Source organism: Diceros bicornis, chromosome 3 (genome assembly GCF_020826845.1).
Source record: "Diceros bicornis minor isolate mBicDic1 chromosome 3, mDicBic1.mat.cur, whole genome shotgun sequence".
Taxonomy (NCBI): domain Eukaryota; kingdom Metazoa; phylum Chordata; class Mammalia; order Perissodactyla; family Rhinocerotidae; genus Diceros; species Diceros bicornis.
Genome location: NC_080742.1, coordinates 12650882 through 12673322, shown reverse-complemented (window position 1 = coordinate 12673322; position 22441 = coordinate 12650882). Strand labels below are relative to the sequence as shown.

Below are 22441 nucleotides of genomic sequence, written 5' to 3'. Positions count from 1 at the left end.
CTTATGAAGATGTAATAAATAGAAAATAAACATATTAAAATACACTCCTGGGAACTTTGCACAGAAACGTGGAAATCTAAAACCTGCTGCTCTGGAAGAGCCCCACCCAGGTCAGAAAGCAAGAAATAATCCGTTAGGCAAGTAGTTATTGCCTAATAGGAAAAATCAAAAGGGAGAAAAATATTTAAGTGTAGTAAAATAAATTCCAGAGACCTGAGTAAATCAACTAGGAGACACAGAATTTTAAAATACTTTTATGGAAAAATCCACAGTGGCTTAGGAAGAAAAATCTGCAGATGGAGTTTTATTTCTACAGGAGGCAGTGAGATACAATGGAAAGAGTGCTAGATTGAAGGGAGAACAGGCTTGTCCGTCAGCCAGCTATGCAGTCTTTGTCCCTCATTTGACCTCTCTGTGTCTCAGTTTCCTCACCTGTGGAAGAGGGTCTTTAAGATCATTTCTGGTTTTCACATTGATTCTCCAAGCCTATGACTAGTTTTGGAGGCTTCTCAGAGTTCCAGGTTTGGAAAACAGTGTATGGGCTCCTTTCAAAATGGAGTCAGAAGTCACCCAGGCTAGCACAATGACGAGCGGCCAGTCATGGACAAAGCTCAGAACCAATGGATAAACCACATCCTTGGTGCCTAAACGCCACATTGATGTTTTGTGACCGTGGATAATCCAATTGTACAAACATTTATTTGCAATGTGCTTACTATGTGCCAAGCTTCAAATCTGCTGGCTCTGATTTTTTCTTCTGCACAATAGTGAAAATATTCACTAGGGCCTGAGGCTAAATGCTGAGAAATATGCCTTAGTTGGTCTGAGAGCCTTGGCTGCAAGTGGCCTTGCTCTGCCCCTGGTGTGCTCATACCACTCTCTAAGACTGTCTTCTCCTGCCAGGACCTTGCTTTGATCACGAATCTCAAATGTGCTCTCAACACTGTGGGGCAATCCAGTTTCCTTCTTTACAGTAATTCTTTCTTTACTGTTCTCAAACTCCTCCCAAGCTCTCACCTACATTCAACTTGACCCATAGTCACTGAGAAAATGGAAGCCATCCGATGGGAATTCACACATCTTCCCAACAGTGAATCTACAAGCTGATTTCTTCCCCATCTCCCTGGAGGACGTGTCCCTCTTCCTACTGTTAAGTTAATTAAGCAAGGAGGCCATTAGACTGAGGTGGCTCTGATGCCCTGGCGGCCTCCTTAAGCACACCAAAATCGAAGCCTGTAAATGCCTCAAGGAAACGAAATCAGAATGCTAAAGACAACCAATCACAAACAGCCAACTAGGCGTTAAGCTATAGCCAATCAATAGTTTCCTTACTTTGCTTCTGCCTTTTCTCCATAAAAGTCTCCGCGAGCTCCTGTCGGTGGAGTGCTTCTAACTACTTCCGGTTTCGTGCTGCCTGATTCGAATCCATTTTTGCTCAAACTCTTAAAATTTTTAATATGCCTCAGTTTATCTTTTAACACTACAAAGGTCAATACCTCCGCATGTGTTCGGGTTCACCTCCCTCATGCCTTCTCAAACACTTCCCTTCTTTTTTTTTTATCACTGCTTCTTCAACCTCTCCCTCCTCTATTGTCCTAGTCTCACCAGCATATGAATTATAATCTGGTCTCTTCTCCCTTGAAAAACAAAAATAAACAAAATCCAAACATTTCCTTGTGCCTTCTAATGTCCTTAAGACTTGTCTACACAACTGAGTTTCCTTCACACCACTCCCCTCTGGCTTTGGCCCCTGCCACGTCATCACACCTGCTTTGCTGAGGTCACTGTAGTGGGTTGAATAGTAACCCCCTCAAATGATATGCCCAAGTCCTAACCCCCAGAACCTGTAAGCGTGAACTTACTTGGAAAAAAGATGTAATTAGTTAAGGATCTTGAGATGAGATCATCCAGGATTTAGAGTGGGCCCTAAGTCCAGTGACAGATGTCCTTATAAGAGAAAGGTGGCAGGAGATTTGAGACACAGGAGAAATGGCCGTGTGAAGATGGAGGAAGAGATGGGAGTGATGCATCCATAAGCCAAGGAATGCCAACGACTGCATTCCTTGTCATTAGAAACTGGAAGAGGCAAGGAAAGATTCTCCTCTAGAGCCTTCAGGGAGAATGTAGCCATGCTTGATTTTGGACTTCTGGTCTACAGAATGCTGACAGAAGGAATTTATGTTGTTTGAAGCCACCAAGTTGTTGTAATTTGTTCTGGCAACCCTAGAAAACAGTCACCAATGACCATGTCGCAAAATCCCAGACACGATACCATTTCTATCTTCCACCTGCAGCAGTATTTGACTCAGTTGACTGTTCCTTCCTTGAAACATCTCACAGCCTGGCTTCCAGGGAGCCGCTTTCTGTTGGGTTCTCTCTTCTCTTTGTGAATGCTTCATCTTAGGGTTCTTTACTAGCTCTCTGCTTCCATCTACCCTCTAAATGTCTGCTCTTCTCTCCCTACATTCTCTCAAGTAATCACATCCATACCTGTGGCTCTAAATATCATCCATACACTACAGATTCCCAAATTGATGCCCCCAACTTAGACCTGCTGCTCGCTCAGTCGTGTGTATACGTCTTCCTGACATAGCAGCCTAGGTGTTTCATAGTAATCTCACACATGAGCGAACATACACTCACAAAACAGAACTTCAGATCTTCTTGAAACACTCCTCCTGTCTGCCTCCTAAAAGAAGTCCTCTGGTTTTCCACATCTAAAGAAATGCATCTCTACCCAATACAATTGCTCTATCAGGAACCTGGGAGTCATGCTTTCCCTTACTCTCACGTCCAATTCCTAAGCAAGTCTTGTCCATTTAATATGTAATATATATCTTGAATCCATTCACTTCTCTTTATATCTACTATCATCATCCTGGGGCCACACTAACGTTATGTCTCACTTGGTCTCTTGCAATAGGTTCCAAGTGATTCTGCACACAGCAGCTAGAGTGATCTTGTAACAGATCTGATCATTCCATGCCCCTACTTAAAGCCCTTCAAAGGATTCCCACTGAATCGAGCACAGAATCCAAACTCTGTGAGGCCTTTTGTGACCTTACCATGCCTTCTGTCCATCTCTCTCCCCCTGCTGTCCACAATGGATCTTAGGCTTCAAGAGCTTACCAAGGGACCATCTCTGCCTGGGATTCTGTCCCTCACACTCTGTGCCTTCAGCTCACTTCCTGAGGGAACTCCCTGACAGCAACCCCTTCACTCGTTTTATGTCCATTTCTCCTGTTATTTTCTCTGTCATAGAACTCAATTCTTTCCACCATGGCATTTGCCACAATCTGTAATTACAGATTTGATTGTGTTTATTTATTTATTGTCTCCCTCATGGGATTGCTTCCAGAAAGCAGCTGCGACTGTGTCTATTTCTCATCACTGAGCACAGAGCGCCTGGCTCAGGGGCAGCCACAGGCTCCATAAATACTTGTGGAATGAATTCACTGTCTTCTCTTCTACACCTCAAACGTGTGTTCTAGCAGGAAGGCTCGTCTGGTGAGAACGCTTTCACCCAAAAGAAAAACAAATGAACAGAAATCTACATTTTATGAAAACCCGAAGACTGTTTTACAAACATATAAATTATTTTATTTACAAAGCCATGTTACAAAAACAAAAACAAAAAAGTACAATCGCTCACCGGAGAATGTCTCCAGGCCTGGTGCTGAACCACGGCAGTATCGATAGATACATGTTTGTTCTTTCCTCTTTAAAACTGTAAGCCATAGAATTTACTATTTACACCTACTTGAGACATTGATTCTGCTTACAATATCACAGGCATGGAATGAATTCTATCTGATAGTGCTAATACATAAAGGTGCCGGACAAAGAGAAATACTTAGTGTTACAAAATATGGATCGTAGAAAAGAAACCCACTCCACAAGTGTGGTATTTGTTTCGAATGTCTGGACATGCTTTCTTCAAAATTTTTCTGGAAAAGGGTTCTAAAATTGGTAGTAGGAAAGGACAATGAGCAGGTGCAAATTCTCGTCTGTGCAACAACAGTTATTTAATATACCCCATGACTGACCAGCTACGTAAAACCCACAGAGTTTTGTTAAAGTGCCATGGGCTGACAGCATAACAAAATATAAGGTGTAAATAGAAAATTTCTTTTTTTTCCTTTTTTAAAACAAGAGTTCACTGAGAATCAGCAATAATAGAATTTGCTGTATAAACTATTCTCTACAAAGGTTGATCAGCTTTATTTACAATTGGTACATTGATACAAAAGAAGGCATACAAGTTATCCAGGTCGCTTTTTTTATGGCTGACAGGTCTATGCATTGCGTTATGCTTAACCACCAGAGCTTTCGAGCCTCTCTGGCTGGCGACAAGTCACAAGATCGTCAGGCAAATGGGGGTGTGTGCAGTCAAGGGGCTGGGAGAGAGGGCTGAGCGGGGTGTACGGAACAGAAGTACCCAAAGGATACCACCCTAAAAACGCTTTATAGGCTGGTCCAGTTGAACTCCATGAAAACAAACCCAAAGGAAACCTTTTATTTGCATTCCATTTTTCAACTTGTGAGTTTTTAATACATCATATAACGTAACCTGTGGTGGATTGTGAAGGAAGAGACACCGTGGGTTTTCCCTTTTTGCTGTTTTCCAGAAATGTCCTCACCTTGGTTAGAGCCAGTCTTTCACCAAGTAAGCAGCATTCAGTGGGGGAGCCTCTTTATTCCAGCTTGCAATTCAACATGTAGAGAGCTAACATGTTTAAACCCATGAATTGCTCCTTTAGTCCCTGTCGAGACATTATTTCTCAGAAGCAGCCACTTAATCTCTCAACCTGTATTTTTTCCCTCTTTGAGTGTAAAAGTTTATAAATCAGAGGGTTATTTTGTTGCTGAGATTTTTTTGTTTTGTTTCTACTCCTGCAAGTTTTACAACTCAAAATAAATTATAAAAAAACAACAGACTTCTAAAACCAAACAAGACAAAAATTGTGCAAAAATAACAAAGATATGTACATACTTTTCAGTCTGAAGAAATGTACAATAAAAACATAATTCAAAGAACATTTTAAAAATATAAACATTGCTTAAACTTTCCTAAGTTTCATATTGTTTCTGAAACTATTCTGGTCAGTTAGCTCTGTAATATAGTAAAACATAAATTATTACAAAATTAACACTATAAAAATTTACTTTTAAGAATATCTTCTAAACTTTTTTCCAAAGGGTCTAACCTTGTTTATAATTTCTTAAACATTTATAAGTCTTAAAATCTGCCTTAACCTTTTTTTTTAAAAAAAGAAAAAGTAACAATCTTCCCTTCAATTTGCAGTCTCTTTTTCCCAAGACGTAAATAAACCGGCATATAAGTGCACTTTTAACACTGCAGAAATAAAAATGAAATCATCTGAACTAATGTCCTGGTACCTAATATCAACTCCTGATTTTTAAAAAAATCTTCATTTTATATTAAAAATTTTAGTATCCTATAAGAAACACTGTCAGTGCAATTCCATTGATGCAAATCACTCCATTTGCCTCCCGTCTTTGCAAAATCCAATCATGTGGTGAAACTTAACAGTAGTCTGATCTTTGGGTTGGGGCGGATGGGAAAGAAAAGGAAAACTTTAGGGTGGGGACGAGGGTTTGTGTCCAGCTGCAAAACTGGCATTCCTTTTCGGTTTAGGGATGAAGCAAAACCTCCTAGGATCTCTGCCATTATCTCGTATGCAAAGACACATGATGAATCGCACAGAACACCTATTTTATATCGTGAATTCCTTTCCTGACTGATTCCCCATCAGAGCTTAGGGTATTGCTTTCTGTCAAAACTCCAGTGTGAACACTTTCAGAGCTGCAGGCCTCCAGCTCCTCAATTCGGCCGCTTCCAAATAAATGGCTCTTCCCCGCTAAGCGGTGGCTCGGCCCTAGCGCCCCTTCCTGTGGTGGCTGTATCTGAGCTGGGGCCTCTGATGACCTAGCACAAGCTGATCTATGGAGGTGCCGATTCCATGGGGCCCTGTGGCCCAGGGCACGGAGGTGGGTGGGCAATGCTAGTATGTATCATCACCAGAAGTCTGACACTTAAGCCCCCATGGGAGCTTTCCCCTAGACCCTTCCTTCCTCCTCTGCTTTTTCTCCACTTGCCTAGCCCAAGAGGGCAGCCTGAGAGCTTCCACAGCTGTGGGCACTGTGCCTCCTCCTGAGTGGCTTCCTGGGGTCTCGTGCCCTTTTCCCTGGGATTCCTCCCTCTCTGGCTCGCCCTGCCTTGGGTCCCTGTGCACGGTGCCCTGGAAAGGATTTTGCGCACGGATTCCTAACAAGCTCAAATTACCACAGTCACCCACTTCCCACATCTTTTAAGGGATATCTTCCCCTGCCCTCATCTCTGCTTCCTGCCACCTCCTCCCAGGCCTGTTCCAGGCCCCGTCTCTGACCCAGTGTATCCTTTCTGAGCTGCATAGCTGGACAGCGGTATTGGGTCAACCACATCATTAAATGGCTGCTGTTCTCAATTTTGCCCATAGCATCTGGCTCCCGCCGTGCGGCACCACAGAAATCTGATGAGGGCATCCGGCCCACCCTCCAGCTCTCTGCTCTCGGCTCCCGAAACACAGGCTCCTCCCAGCAAATCCCCCTCCTCCAGCACACCGTCCAGAGGGGATCCTGTGGCAGCCAGCTCCTTCTGATGGCCAGTGGGGACTCAGGGAGTGGCAGGTCAGAGGGGATGGAAGAGATGGGTGGGAGAGGACAAGGAAAGGGCACTGCAAGTGCTGAAGTTCCAGAGTTTCAGACGACGCCAACCAGGACTGACATTCTGCAGTGTCTGCTTTGTGGCTGGAGCACAACGAAGGTGTGGCAGGAGAATGAGAAGCTAGAGGGGTGACCCCAAACTTGGAAGAAGGTGTACACGTGGCAAATGAAAGAACGGAAACCAAACACTGGTATCGTTTTCTATAAATCTCAAATCCACGTTCTTTTGCCTTTTTCTTTTTCTTCAAAACTAAAAATTGGTCAATTAAAAAAAGAATAAAGGCCAGAGCCACAGGAAAGAGACTCTTACTGCCCCCACCCCCACCCCTCGGCCTCCCGGGGTGGGAGCGGGTGGCCAGGCATTGGTTCAGAAGTGGCTTCATAGTCTTGTTACGGAAGAGTCCTTATCCTGCCCATTCTGTTTGTGGTCTTCTAGGAAAGAAAAGAAAAGCTTATTTCAAAATCATACTTTTGGGATTACCCACGAGAATTCAAGAACAGAGGCTCAGTTTTCTCATCTATAATAATGAAAAGGGTACCATCCCACCTCTTGCATTTGGAAAGGGCACCTGTAATAAGCAAATGAGGTGATGGATGTAAAGGACTCCATAAATGTAGATCCTAGCTGTAGAGGAACATGCAGGGACGAATTCCATGGACATTCATGGGGTTCCTTTCCAGGAGAGAGGACTGGAATAATTGCTCTGTTTTTGTTTTTTTTTCTCTAGTAGTTCATCTTTTCCTACCTAATCTATAGATAGCATGGAAAATGATTTGAGAAGTGTAGTATTGGGTTAAACAGAGGCTTTGGAAACAGAGGTTTTGGGTTCAAGGTACTTAGCCTCTTAGTCCAGGCATCTTCATCTATAAAATGAGGATAATTGTTTTGTCCCTCACAGGGTTGTTAAAAAGTTTAAACATACTTAACGTACGTATGTAAAGGGCTTAGCATAGCACCCGCCCCGCAGAGAAAGGGCTCAACAAGTGGTAGCTATGGTTATTATCATTACGTTTGTTAAGGCTGACAGCCAGCATCCGGTGCCTGGAGCTATGGATGAAGACACCAGTGCCTGGTACGGGCGAAGTGTGGGCTCTGGGCACACCAGCCCCTGTGCAGGAGGCCTGCCAGCAAGAGAGGTGATTGCCAGAGCATGGACGAGCCCCCACCCCCCACAGAGGATTGGCTGCAGGTGCTCAGGCACAAAAAGGGCCATAGTGACTCAAAATGGTGGAGACACCGTCCGGGCTGGGGACAAAACTGTTTCCCTATAATCTTGCCCCAGACTCTACCCAAGATTTGTGGGGAAACCCTAAAGACCAAAATGCAGACAAACACATTGCAATTTGGTATCTACACAACCTACAGCACATCTAAGATCACATAACAGCCATATATGTATTTTCTCCAATTGTGTATATAACACACACAACCCCGCCCCCCACCTCCCTGGTCTCTGCTGGACGCACACACACTCTATTGGAGAAAACCGTGTCGATACACTGATACTCTCACACCTCAAGTTTATGAAAACTCCTAAATCTAGTTTGAAGATTCCCACCATGCAACCACATCCTGAACGGATCTACAGCCCACCAGAGGCCTGGAGAGAGCACTGACATCCGCCACAAGCAAGGCCCTCCAGTCATCCTCATCTTATTTAATTTTCACAATAACCTTAAGAGGTGGGCATCGATTCTGCCATTTAACAGAAGAAAAAACTGAGACTCAGAGAAGTAATCTGCCTAATATCATACAGCTGCTAATAATAACAGCTAATATTTGTGTGTGTGTGTGTGTTAGGCATTTTCTAGAGGCTTTATGTGAAGAAATTAATTTAATCCTCACAAAAGCCATATGAGGTCGGGGCCATTATGATCCCCACCTTATAGGTGAGGAAACTGAAGCACAGAGAAATTAAGTAACTTGCCCAAGGGCATACAGCTAAATAAGTAGAAGGCCTAGCTTTGGAACCAGGCAGCCACGCTCTTAACTGGCGATGAGATTGGAACCAGGGTCCGCCCCAAAGCCCACATTCTTTCTGTCCTGCTGATGACCCTATGTTTTTTTTGCCCCCAGTAACTTACCTGTCGGCTGTGTCCTGGGCTGGATATGCTTGAAGGACTGGATTGTGGCAGAGTTAGGCTGCTATTTTTCCCAACCTGAAAGACACCAGAGAAGCCCTACTCAGATACACGAGCCAGTTTGGGAAAGACCCACCGACACCACGCGTCGCCAGGGGAAAGGAGAAGCGCTGCCTGATGACATGCTCATTTTCCTCACGTCAATTTGGAACTTGCGTTTTCCTCCCTCTTCAATGGCAGAGAAAATGAAAATGTTTCAGTGGGTACCTTGATGATGCCCCTGTCATCCCAGAGGGGAAGCAGAATGGAGGGGAACTCTTACTGTGCTCCCCAGTGTAGACTGCAACCTTCAGGGGTGAGGATGAAGGCATCCTACGAGAGGCCTGGCCCCTCCTGGGAGCCTTTCAACAGAGGCCCAGCTTTTCCACCTGGGGCCAAAGGGTTACACAAACTCATCCACCTCTGAGCTCACTCCCAGACCCACCTTGTTCCTAGCCCAGACTCCCTTGGACCAGCTGGGGATAAAAGCTGGGGTCTTTTTCTGTGTCAGTTTCCCCAGCCAGGAGACACAGCGTGCACCTCGCTGAGCTGGGTCCTAGGAGGGCAGCGCTGGGGGCCAGTGGGTGCGGCCGTGCAGCTCCTCCCCTTCATCTGTGACTGTCCTCAGGTGGGTACTGCTCCCACAGGCAGCTCCTGCCTGCAGCCTATAAAGAGCTCGTCCCCTACGTTAACTCGCCTTTGCAGAAAGACGTCTGCCTTCCATTTGCAGTCTTGTCTTGTGTTCAATTTAATACCTCTGTGGCTAATTCTGGCCTTACACCTACCACATACCATGAAATAGATCCCCAATTGGTCCCCAAAGCACAGGTTTACCTCGAATTTCTCACCCTTACGCCGTGCCTCTCCCAATCTCCTAACAGAATCCACAAGGATTCCAAAGGCCTTTCCCCAACTCTTGGAAATCACCGATGGTGACCCCAGACCAAGCCTATTCTTAACCTGGTGACAAGCACCCAGGTGTCCCCTGCATTAGAGAACTAATGCTGACTAGACCCAAGGCAGCCATTACATCCGTCAGCTTTTTTGGTTTCCCTCCTGATGAGGACTCTCTGGTGGAGGCTTGTTTGCTCCTTTCACCACTGGCTTTGACTCATTCATCATGTTTACTAAACATTTCATACACCCTACAGACCAAAAAGTCAACAGAACATTTACTCAACACAGAGCCATGGAGGTTAAGAGCCCAGACTCCAGAGCCAAATTGCCTGGGCGTAAATCCCAGTCCTACTATTTACTTGCTGTGTGACTTTGGGCACATTGCTTAACCTTCCTGTGCCTCAGTTTACTCATCTGTAAAATGGGGGTAATAACAGGTAATGATTAAATGAATTAATACATCTTTAGTGCTTGAACAGAGCCCATCCCATAAGCAAGTGTTATCTGCTAGAGCTTTATCTAAAATGGGTGACACTATGGCCTGGCTGCTTAGGGTGTGGCCTGCAAACTGGCACAGCAGCGCTGCCTGGGAGCCTGTTAGAAATGCACTCTCAGGCCCCACCCCAGACCTGCCCCCTCAGACTCTGCATTTTAATGCGACCCCCAGGCGATTTGTGTGCACGTTCAAGTTTAGGAAGCCGTGGTTCTGCCCTCCATCCTGAGACCTGGAGGTGGCAGGACCAGCAGTTGAGTCTCTGGGTAGGGCCCTGTGGGTGCTGGCCCCCCTCCCCTATGCCCCTGGAAGTGGGGTGTCAGAAGGGCGGCCCGTTGCCTCGGCTGCAGCCATGTGCAGCGCCCCAGGCTCTGTGAGGACCTGTGTCTCCCCCTCTCTCACCTTGGCCTTGGCTGGCAGCTTGTCTGGCCCTTGAGATCCAAACTTGCTGTTTCTCATGTGTTTACTTGTGATTTGTGAAGCCCCCTCAAGATGTTCTCTTCGTGAGGTTTTAACAAGTCTCATATAAAGATGACACAAAACATTAAAACACCTTTTAAACAACTGCCTCTCATTTCTCCAAAGTCCTTTTTCCCAGATGGGCCAGGATCAGGGTCTGGCCCACTTAGTTCTGTGGTTGTAAACCTGCGGCTGCCTCTACAGTCTGTGTGCGGCGCCCTGGCAGGTGTAGGGCCCCGGGCAGGCCTGCGGCCGCCCTCCCACCAGACTCGGCTCAGAGAACCCCAGGCCGGCCCCTCACCACCTCTGCTCTCTCCTCTGCGCCCAAACAGCACCTGAGCCTGGCGGGGGATGGAGGGCTTTCCTGAGTGGCTTCCCCAGCCTGAGGAGAAAGACCAGAGCTCAAGGGAAAGAAACACGCGTTCCTCCTGGAGCACGCCCCACCTCCCCAGATCTCCGCACCGTACACCCTCCTATTGTACAATGGCCCGAATGCTCCTGTGCCAGCTGGTGTGAGCTGCACTTTTACTTTGGGAAGGAAAGAGTTATACTAGGAGGAGGTGGGGGTCAGGCAGCCTGGTAAAGTGAGAAGGATGGTCACCTGGGAGCCGGAAGCTCAAGTTACCACGCCCCAGGTGGGACCCAGGTCATCATTTCACCTGCCCAGGCCTCGGGCTCTTCCTAAGGGGATTCCAGTAGGTTGGATAAAACTTCTTGGCAACAGAACTCTTCAATGAGATCGTCCTCAGAATCTCTCCAGGCCTCGGTTTCCTCATGTGAAGTGGTGATAACTGCACTGACTGCACTGGGCTGTCATGAGGATTAGATGTAATATTCATACAGTGCTCAGAGCAGTGCCTAGCACGCAGCGAGAGCCGCGAAAGTACTTGTTCATAAACTGCTCTTAGAGCAGAGGGTGAACAGTGCCCGTGGGGAAACGAGAACAGGAGTGGTGCTGGGTTACCTGTCGGAAGCACCTGGCTAAGCGGGGCGCTGCCCAGCTCCCCCAGCCCCCCGGAGCTGGTGGAGGCAGTGCCAGGAGGCCCCTGGAAGGCCAGGTCCCTTACCTGCCGAGAGGAGGTGCTGTTAACGGGATCGGGCACCGGTGCGAGAAGGCTGGGCGGGTTCTTTTTGTGAACGCTATTCATACCAGGCATTTTAGTGATTTTACAGGCTTTGCTACTAGAACTCGAGTTCTTACGCTTTTTTCCTTCTGATTTGTCAAAAGAGAGGGGCAGAGAAGACACGGCATTGTGTGAGGCCAGAGAGAGGTCCCCTGCCAGGGAGGGCACAGAGAGGGGACAGGAGTCACTGCTGCCGCCCACCGCGCCCATGTGTCTCCCTAGGTCTGCAGGGCCGCCGGGCAGCGAGGTCCGTCCCGAGGGCTCCAGTTTGGCACTGAGTGGGCCCCCCCCATTGTTTGAGTTGTGCACAGACAGACTGTTATAGGGAGGGGCCGCCTGATAGGAGTTCAAAGCTGAACTGGCATTCAAAACACAGTTCTTTTTGTGGGGCCCTGACAGTGGAGATGCGAGGGAGGTCTGCAAGGATAATGAGGAGGAGGAGGAGGAGGAAGTCGAAGACTGCGGCTTCCTCTTTTTGATACTTGGAGACTCGTCGCTACGGGTGGACAGGTCTTTGACTTTTGAGGATTTGCTGGTTTTGGTTTTGGATGGCTTGTGGGATGGGGAAGGGATGACAGCTGGTATTGGGGACACGGCGGATGGGGCCTTGAAGGTTGAGTCCATGATGCTGAGGGTTGCAGCCACATGAGGGAAAGCTGTGGTGTGTGACATGAGGGCGCTCGGGTCCGGCGATGTCACAAAAGCTGCGTTTGAGAGCATGGCTGATGTCATTATGTAAGAAGAGGCGAGTCTCGAGCTGATGGGAGCTGAAGGAAGATACACAGCACTGGGGGTGCTGAAAGGCTGTAAAACGGATGCTGGAACAGGGGTGGTGATGTGGGCTGCCGGCGAGGGCATGGGGCTATCTGCCGCTGGAGGGATCTTCCTAAACACGAGAGAAGAGGGAAAGAGAAACCGTGAGAAACAGGCTTGGCATTGCTCCAGAGGCTCGATTAAAGTGTGACCATCGGGGCTATAGAGAAAACCCCGGTAGAACCAGACTATGGAAAATGAAGCCTTGAAGGATGGCACAATCTGAATTATGGCCCTTCCCTGTGGTTCCCCCATTGCAACATCCAGCAACCTATTTTTAATCACTTGCAGGTTTTCAGATCCTTTTCTCCATACGTGGCTACTGGATAATGGCTGATCTGGGTTCATGAATAAAAGGTGAATGTTATTTAGAATATAAATTTCCCCAACTGTATTCCCTCCTTTTTTTTTTTTTGGCAATGATGAGGTGGTTTGTAATGAGAAGTGGTCATTTCACACTTAGGTCCTGGCTTGAAGTAGGCAGTGTGAGGACAGGGCTTTGCCACCTGCACGCGTGGGCCGGAGGGTCCCTCTGCAGCCTCCGCCCACTGCCTCTCAGGGCCACCCAGCCCCTCCTGTCTCCTGCTCTGGGCTGGAGGCAGTGTGGGAAACCCCTCTCCTCACAGGCCAGCATCCTCCTGCACTTGCTGTCTGCAGCCTCTGGTTTACTCTGTGCAGAGGCATTTCCGAGTTAGCTCGCGGCTGCTGGCTCCCGCTGGCCTGGCCCTGGAGGCCTCGGGGCAGTGAGGGTCGGGGCTTGGGAAATGATGCAGATGTCAAGTTGCCCAGCCTCAGGACTGACTTTTTCCTGTTTACTTCCCTCTACTTCAGCTCTCACTCAGAGGAGCTATACTTGGGGTGTGGCTGCCCTTCAAGAGGTCTTCTGTTCCATGTTAGGAAGTGATGAGAGTACAGGGACCCTCACGTATCCAGAGAAGGGGATAAGGAATCTCTAGTTTGTCCTGAAGATAAATGCAGGATATGGGCACAGGAGAACACACAGACGAGAGAGGTCTTCCTGGAGGGTGGGGGTGCCTGGGAGCAAACTCTCTGCCCCCTACCCTTGTGCAGCCAAGGCCAGCACTAGGAGGCAGGCTACTCTGGGGCCTTCCTGCAAACTCTGTCTTTTGACTTGTGCTGGAAACAGTTCCTACCTCCACACCAGGGCCTGGGTCGATGCTGCTGCTATTCTGGGGACAGGGAGGAGCACAGGGGCCTCAGGGTCACTATTTGTTCCTGATTTTGCAGGAAAGGATACTGACCTCAGGAGCCAGGTGAATGTTTCCAAGCTGGCTCTTTCCTAGTCTCATCTTGCTCCCCCTCCCCGTTTCCCCTGGAAATCATCTTCAGTGTTGCCGGGGCTCCCCAGCACTTAGGAACTAGCCCCTCTTCTTTGAAAGCAGCGCTGGAAGGCAGGCAGGCCTGGGACCTGCATCCCGTGGGCTTGGAGCGAGGTGTAAAATGGGGCCTCAGGCAGCCTCTTCTCTCCTTGGAGGCCCCCCACCCACCCCCAACTGCAGCATTAGGACGAGGCGCCAGGGAACTCTGGAAAGAGGCCCCGGGGAGAAAGAAACGGCTCTTCCAGGACTGCTCTCTCTGAGGATTCAGTTTTCTGCCTGCAATTTGGTGGAGCCTGTGGCTTCCATCTTTAGGGTGGGATCCAGAGGAATCCTTGAATACAGAAGCACAACGCCCTGGAGAACATCGGACGGAGGATGTCAAATATGAGAGAAAGATGTTGCCAAATCACCGTGGCCATGATGGTGTTTGACAATCTACTTTCTCTCAAGCCTGAAGAATGTGAAAGATCCTGTCAGCGCTAAGCAAGTGCTCCATCAGCACTGTTGCAATGAATGAATGAGTGAATGAATGAATGGACGGATGGGCGGGTGGATGGGTGAGCAGGTGAAGTCTCAGCAGCAACATAACTATGCATGCTGGGCAAGGACTTCCATATGATCAGACCAGAAAGGTCTACACACGCCCTTAGAACTGTCTGGCATTGCACAACCCCTTCTTCCCCGGGCAGGCCAGGGAACGTTCCTCAGAGTGTGCAGCGTCAGCACGCTCTCCCTGCTGTCTCGGTGGCCTTGCTGTGGTGCTACAGGCATCCCACTCAATGTGTCCCTGACTCAGCTAAAGAATGGATAGAAATACATGTGGGCAGAGGTTTGGCAGTTACTAGTAATAAAAAGTTATTTACAAACACCAAATGGCTCATTTAGAGAGGACCCCAATCAGTGACCTTAACTGGGATCTACTCTGAGTCTCCCAATTTGTAATTTTCCCATTAAATAGTATAAAGTCATGCTTCAACTTATGCTGACAAGCAGAGCTGAAGTCCTCAGTTTTACGTGGCTGACGCTCAGGACTGGGATGGGTGCTGTTTTTCAGCACACTTTCTGTCCCATTCCCTCCTCTCCCCACTAATCATAAGTGGAGGGGAGAAGAGAGCGAGGGGCATGTGGCAGCTCACTGTCTCTGGGAGCCCCTTCCCGCCATGCTAAACAGTTTGTGTGTTTTTCCCGGTGCTAAAGGGCAGTGGATTTCAGCTTTGCGGGCTGTGCCCCGATTTAAGCTTTGCTCGCTGGCCTAGGGAAGCCCCGTACGAAAGCCCACAGATGCGAATCAATGACTGACAGTGCCCAGCCTCCCCTGCCAGCTGGCATGGAGATCCAGATGCTGACCTGGCTGAAAGAGAATACTGTGTTGGCGTCTCCTGATGCAGAGTTAAATGCTTGTTAAAGAAAAAAGAGTCTTGGCCGTTCCTTTTCTTCCTAATGTCTTCCACGCCCCCATCGGCTGCCATCCCTCCAGGTTCGGGCCCGTCGGGGCCTGGGGTTTGGGCAGCGAGGTTGAGAGGGCAGCGGGGTGCTACGCTCTCCAGAGTTGACACCCAGGCAGCCCCAATGTTGCTCAGTGACAGCAGATTGGTTAGGCAAGTCCTGAAAAGGGGGGAGGGACCTGATGCCCTGTGGCTCGGGTTTCTGTGCCTGAGGAGGAAAGGAATATGGAGCTTGAGCTGACAGGACACCAGGTAGCGAAATACAGATCAACACATTCCTTCCGTATGTCTGGGATTTACACTCCCACGACACCGGAGGGCAAAGAGCTGCGAGAATCCTCAGGGCTGCCATCTTGGGGGAGCAAGCACAGAAGGATAAATAACCAAATAACCCCACGTGCAGCGCCAATTTGTTGCTGTTTAGAATGGACACAGGTAGATATCAAGGGTGCCTTTTAGACACGTTGGGCAGTCACTTAAATGGGAAGAAATGATAAGCTTCTCTTGTGGCCCTTTCCTACTTTATAGTGAATGTCAACATTTAGTCCAAATCCACCATGACAGCTTACTGCAGACACATGGGGCTGACGTCTCCTAGAAGTTACGGTCTGGAAGATCTCTGGGCATCAGGGTAAAAAGGGGCTAAGGTGCCAGAACTGCCTGGGAGAGAGGAGGAATCTGGGAGAGGGCAAGGTTTGAATTCCGTTCCCATCCCCACCCTCAGTACCTTCCCATTTCTCAGGAATGCCTTCCTTGTCTTTCCTGGGCTTCACTGGGTAGGCTGAGGGGTTCAGCATTGGCTTTCCAGAACCATCTGGGCCTAGACCTGAGGGATCCATGATTCTAATGGACTATGATATCTTAAGAGCTCACCTTGGTAGGAGGGGGGTGTGGGGATAGCCAGTGGGCTGGCCTTGCATTATCAAGTGGCCGGAATGGCAGTGCCGCATGAGCTGTGGTTTGAGAGGGTCTAGCTTGTTATTCCTTCACAATAGCATTTTCCTAAGTCAAGGTTTCTTCCCTTTTTAAGAATCTCCTATTAAAACGTAAATACATCAGCAGGTGTTGGAGAATAAAGGGACTTTAGAGACATGGAACATAAGCTGGGGTGTAGGTTAGAGAGAAGTACGAGTAGAGGTGAGGAGAGAGTTCTAAGGATGTGGGAAGGGCCAAAGACAAGCTTAACCAACTTCACAACATCGCTCAGGATCTGCCCTGTTAGCCGCTGTACATATTTTTTCACAGGACATTAAACAATTAGAAATTGGTCCATAACCATTACAAAATTTTTAGTACTGACATTGTAGTATTAACATTACAAACAGAAGCATATTCTTCATTTCCTTGGATGTTCTTAGTCATTGCACCTTTAACACTGTTTGGTAAAGAAGATCTTATCTAATGCTCTTTCCATTTAGAAGATTACCAACACAAAAATGGTCTCCAAGGAAGGCAAAGCATACCACACATCATACACATTTCTGAAAAACTATAGGCAAACCATTAAGAAGAGCTGATATTTAAGAATTAATCATGGATCCTGATTTCAGAATCATTTTGTTCTATGAAAAGCCAACTACTGACATTCACTTAGAAAGTTGGGGTTCAGATAGTTGTGGGGCAGCTCTGATCTTATATTGCACAAAAACTGCTCACTTACTTCCACATCTGTGAATTCAAGTGTTTTTCTACCATGGAGTTTAGTGCGAACCGAAAATGATCCCATCTTCTGTCAAACACATAGTACCCTCGTCCCATGAGGCGGCTCCCGAATGAGCAAAACTGTGAGGGAAAAAACATTTTAATTTTGATTACAGGTTAATAAGCTAATATAAACCATACAGAGAAAAATAACATTTGCATAAAAACACACAGGGGTACAATTTTACTCAAAATAAAGAAGCAAATAGTACTGAAGCCAAAAATACTCCTGTGATGCTTTAGTTTGAGCTCTAGGTTTTCTGCAGAACCTCACATTAGGACTCAATAGCGACATTCAATTTTCTACCACTAAGGGCTACCTGCTCTACACCTGGGACTGAGCTAGTATTTTCAGTTACAAAAAAAAAAAAACCCAAACCAGCAGCAACGAGTAGCTAGGGTGATTTTTCAGCACCACCCGCTTATCATATGATCCATCTCCTCGAGGAACTCGGTGGTTCCCTGCTTCTCATCACACTAATGGAAACTGCTTGTTCTGACTCTCTGGGTCTTCTGCCAGCCGGTCACACCTTTCCTATCCGACCTCATCTCCACCTCTCTCAGCACTTGCAGGCTGCCCTGAGACACATTATCACCTCCAAGTTTATGCTCATGATGTTCCCTCTGCCTGCCGTCTCCTTCCCTCTTCTCCCTCTCAGTCCCAATTCTCCCCTCCTTCAGTGCCCCAATCAAGACTCTCGTTTGCAATGGCCCTCTCTGACTAACCTTGCCCCTGTGAACTCCCACGGCACACCCACTGCTTACTCTATTACATTTCCCCGTGGAATCACTACACGACTGTTTCATGTTACACATAATGCCTATGTGCCTGACTTGATCATAAGTGTATAAAGGCCAGGGACCTCACTCTCTTCTTCCTCCTCAGTATGAGGAGAGTAGGGATTTGGGCTAAGCAATGGATTGGAGAGACAAGGTTCCACAAAATGTTTAAAGCAAATCATCACATTTAAAACATATGGCTGAAATCTGAGCAGTCAGATGTTTAATAAACATCATTTGATTATGATGTTAGGACAAGCAGAAGCCGGTAGACAGAAATGCAAGAAGCGGCCTCTGAGAAGGTGACATTTGGCTGGTCTAGAGCTCAGACGAGTCTGCAAATGACTCTATAACTCAAAAGCAGCTTCTCCCCCTTCCCCTGGCCTCTCAGCAGTTCCCTGGCCTCCATCCCAGACACAGTGCTGGATTGGCACTCGCTCCACAAACCCTCCCTGGAACCAGCTACTGGAACAGTTCTTAGGAGGAAATGTAAGACCTTCTCTTTGTTTTGTTTCTGCTTATGTTTGGGGGGTTTTGCATTAAATCTTGCCACCCATCAAATCCGGTACTCCTGATGAAAAACTCTTTTTTGCACTTTCATATTAAGTGCTTACAGACCAAGCAAGAAAACATATAAATGTGCATACAAACACATCTCCAATGTGGAAGCTGGTCCCCAGCAGCATGTGGGAATTGTTCCAGGTCTAGACATCTTTTCTTCCTTCTTCTAGTTGCTAAAGACACCCTGGATGAGTGTTCATTACAAAAAATGATTTAATGTATTAATTGACCATGAGAGAAAGGACAAAGCAAAGAAACAAATCCATGGCCTTTCCATTTAAATCAGCAAAACATGAAGGGCACACAAATCCACCATGCCCGGAGTTGAGCTAATCCACTGTGGCCTGGCAGCTTGTCATTTGAACAAATATCTTGATATGCTCCAGAGTTGGCCTTTTGGTAGAGCCCAGTCTCACCTTCAGACTTGGAAGCTGGAGGCCCCTTACTGTCTTTGCTACCTATGTCTCTAATTCAATACAGATAGGAGTCTAAATGCCCCGAGAGGCTCCTGTTCTTGGTTGCATATTATGCCCTTGGCAGAGCTGTAGGTCCTGACTGCACTGGCCACTGTGGCAGACCCCACTGGTTGCCAATCTCATCAACAACACCCATTCTCCCACTTCTCCCTGCCTTGTCCTTGCTAACAGAACCACACTTTTATTCTGACATCTGACATGAAGCGGTGAGGAGGGAAGGTGGGTCTCTTCCCAGAACCTTGGGATGAATCACGGCTGGTTTCATCCTGCGTCACTGCAATTCCATCCTTCTCTGCCACCGATTGGTACAGGGGTGGGCACCTCATTTCTGCTAAATGTAAGGGGAAGTCTGCTAGGGGGGCTCATAGGAAGATTTTCTTCCCTATGAAATGATATAAGATAGCATCTGAGAAGAAGACTCCCTTTCTGTCTGTTCTTTCCACCCTTCGGAGAATGCTCTTGGGTGAGGATGTGCTATTGGAGCTGTAGCAGACGCATTGAGACTGTGCATGAAAGGCGAAGAGGATCGCAGAGATTCTCCCCCAGCAACACAACATTGTGGAGATGCTGAACCAAGCTTGGAACCACCTACCTCTAGATTTCTTATTACATGAGATATTAAATGACCGTAGTGCATACACTGTATAAATTGAGTTTTCTATTACTGGCAGTCAAAGGCATTCCTAATTGTCCCTATTTCTGTACTAGCCAAGAGGCGAAGTCTCAGGCTGTTGGTGAACCACAGGTCACCATCATCCCCAGAAACAGGAAGTGAATTTGGCCTTCATTCATCACACAGGTAGAAGGGAGGAGGGACTCACTCTATCTTGCTGCAGGATTGACTTCACCTACGCAGTCCATGAGATCTAGGGACAGTCAAAGCTAATCTTGCAGGGCTCAACCTGGGACCAGAGCAAACTGGCCATGGGGTCCCACGTTTCCTGCCCCCCTGAATTCAGCTCGTTGATGGTAGACCAGGCATTCCTTTCTTAAGCGCTTGCAGGGCAATCATCAGTCTGCAGCTCATGCCTCCTTATATTTCCCATCTCGATTTCAACGACCTTCTGAATTGTTACAGTGGGCTCTTTCAAGGAATGGGGAAGAAACTGACCTTTTTGTTAATCGGCAATCACGCTGACATTAAATGCTTCCTCCTTTCCTCAACACACACACACACACACACACACACACACACACACACACACTCAGTTCTGGTGCCATATGGTCACACTCACTAATAACAATGAAACTCAGAATCAACAGGGGAGACAACCAGCTAGGGCTGGCACCTGGCACACTGCAGACAGATGGTTTCCAAAGCAGGTGAGCTAGACTAACTCTTGAAACCAGAGGCTCCATCTTCAGCCAGGCAAGGCCAGAAGGTCAGCTCCCCAGTGCATTTATAGAAACACCATTTCTCAGGCATGATTGCTTCAAGGTGGACCACAAATACTCAGGCGTTTAAAGGATTATAATCAGCTAGGAGCCCTTTCCTTTCCTTCTTGATTTTTAAGGGTATTTCTAAGGCAATCATTCAATCTCAGGGGAAGACTTTTCATAAAACACTGTCCTGGCAGCCTCTCCTTAGGAATGCGTGCTGTCTGACATGATCACCTAAATGCCCGCAAAGCACAGGGGAAAAAAAAATCCATAGACAGAAACAGAAGGTGACCTACTGCAAGAGGTCTGGGGTGGTGGGTGGAGAAATGACAGTCTAACTTCTCGGATTCGTCGGCTCCGTCCATCTCCCCTTCATCACTCGACAGTCGGCTGGCGAGGTCACTTCCAACTGGGGGCAGAGGGGGCTCCAGAGTGTAGCCACTGTGGTTGGAGGACGTGCTGCTGCTTATGCTATTTGCAGATGATGGTCTAAGGGCAAGAGAGAACAAACAGAATAAACTTCTCTGAGGTAACAAGACCCACTCAGTTTAATGGAGCTCAGAAGGCAGACCAATCAGCCTTCCTGACACATCAAGGAAGGCAGGTCAATGGCAAATTTGCACAAGGGAAAAATTCAGCCTGAGAGGGTTAGTAGCAACCGGCTCTCTCCAGTGATCTGGTGAGCTGAGGCTCTGCCCTGCCTGATTTGGGGGCCAGGGAAACTCCAACAGTGTAAGCAGAGGATAAAATACAGTAATGTGACAGAGAGTTAATCTAACTCAAAACTAGTCTTCTATGAATTCAGTTACAACCATTCATCCATTTGCATGTAATTAATTTGTACTTCCAGGTAAATGCTTCTCTTTGAAAGTAGAAGGGAGATCAACCAGATAAGCGAGTTCAAATCAATCAACAAAATCTCAGTGATGATGCAAGACAGCCCTACAAACACTTTTTTTTTGCTACCAAACTATGGCTTTATGAAATTGTTATCATACTGGCATGAAAAAAGCTTTTGTCCCAGTGATGGGACTACAAGTCTCTCACCCCACAGCCGTGCCTGTTTCTTTCTTTATTTTTTTATTTATTTTATTTTTTTTTGTGAGGGAGATCGGCCCTGAGCTAACATCAGTGCTAATCCTCCTCTTTTTGCTGAGGAAGACCGGCTCTGAGCTAACATCTATTGCCAATCCTCCTCCTTTTTCTTCTTCCCCAAAGGCCCAGTAGATAGTTGTATGTCATAGTTGCACATCCTTCCAGTTGCTGTATGTGGGTCGCGGCCTCAGCATGGCCGGAGAAGTGGTGCGTCGGTGCGCGCCCGGGATCCGAACCCGGGCTGCCCGTAGCGGAGTGCGCACACTGAACCACTAAGCCACTGGGCCGGCCCCGTGCCTGTTTCTTAATATCAAGCCGCGTGTAGTTTAATTGTAGTTTAATTGTATCTTCCAAGGATGAATGTTTCCGTTTGATTTTTGACAAACCACTAGACCCACGGGCTGGCTTGGCTGACTCATAGTAGGTGTTGAAGAAATATGTTTCTCAATGAAGGAATGAATGAATTCCACGCGTATAAACAACCCAACAGATCTCATCTCAGTTATGGCTAAGCTCATAGAAAAGCAATGTCATAGTAAGAGGTAGCACCACATGCTTCCTAAGCAGAAAAAAACAGAACAAAACAAGGCAAAAAACAAACCCAAACAAACAAAAACCACACCCACAGCAGTAGACGAGTTAGAAAAGCAACAGCCAAAGTGAGATGTGAGTTGTTTGTACTGCTTCTCCACTTCCTCTAGGTGATTGACCAGGGAGAAAGATGGAGAAAAAGAAGTTTTGGAGAAAAATATCGAGATTCTTTCCAAAAAAACTGGTTTTCTGCATTCTGCGTTGCAAGCTGCCCCTTCAAGTCACATGAAGCAGTACTGTGGACTGGTCTCCCTTCTCTCTCATTTTCACCCTGGATTCTCCGTTGCTTTGAAATCTTTCTAGGTCTCAAATACCTGAGTTCATACCAGATCCCAAAGCAGTCATTTAAAAACAAAGCTGCGAAGGTAGAAGCAACTCAAGTCTCCATCAATAGACGAATGGATAAACAAAATATGGTATAGCCATACAATGGACTGTT

At 47.2% G+C, this 22441-nt stretch overlaps 1 protein-coding gene across 7 annotated transcripts in view; it reads right to left on the bottom strand.

Moving 5' to 3' along the window:
- Positions 1–6920: 6920 nt before the first annotated feature.
- ATXN7L1 (ataxin 7 like 1) overlaps positions 6921–22441 on the bottom strand; it is a 223984-nt gene continuing 208463 nt past the window's right edge. For 3 of the 7 annotated variants that reach the window (XM_058523535.1, XM_058523540.1, XM_058523566.1), the window contains 4 exons: positions 20613–20805; positions 17079–17200; positions 15321–15626; positions 8896–12706 (listed from right to left, as the gene is read on the bottom strand). In XM_058523535.1, the coding sequence (XP_058379518.1) occupies positions 11347–12706; positions 15321–15626; positions 17079–17200; positions 20613–20805 (1981 nt within the window). In that variant the 3' untranslated portion in view covers positions 8896–11346. The other 4 variants (XM_058523516.1, XM_058523548.1, XM_058523557.1 and 1 more) reach the window with 4 other exon arrangements.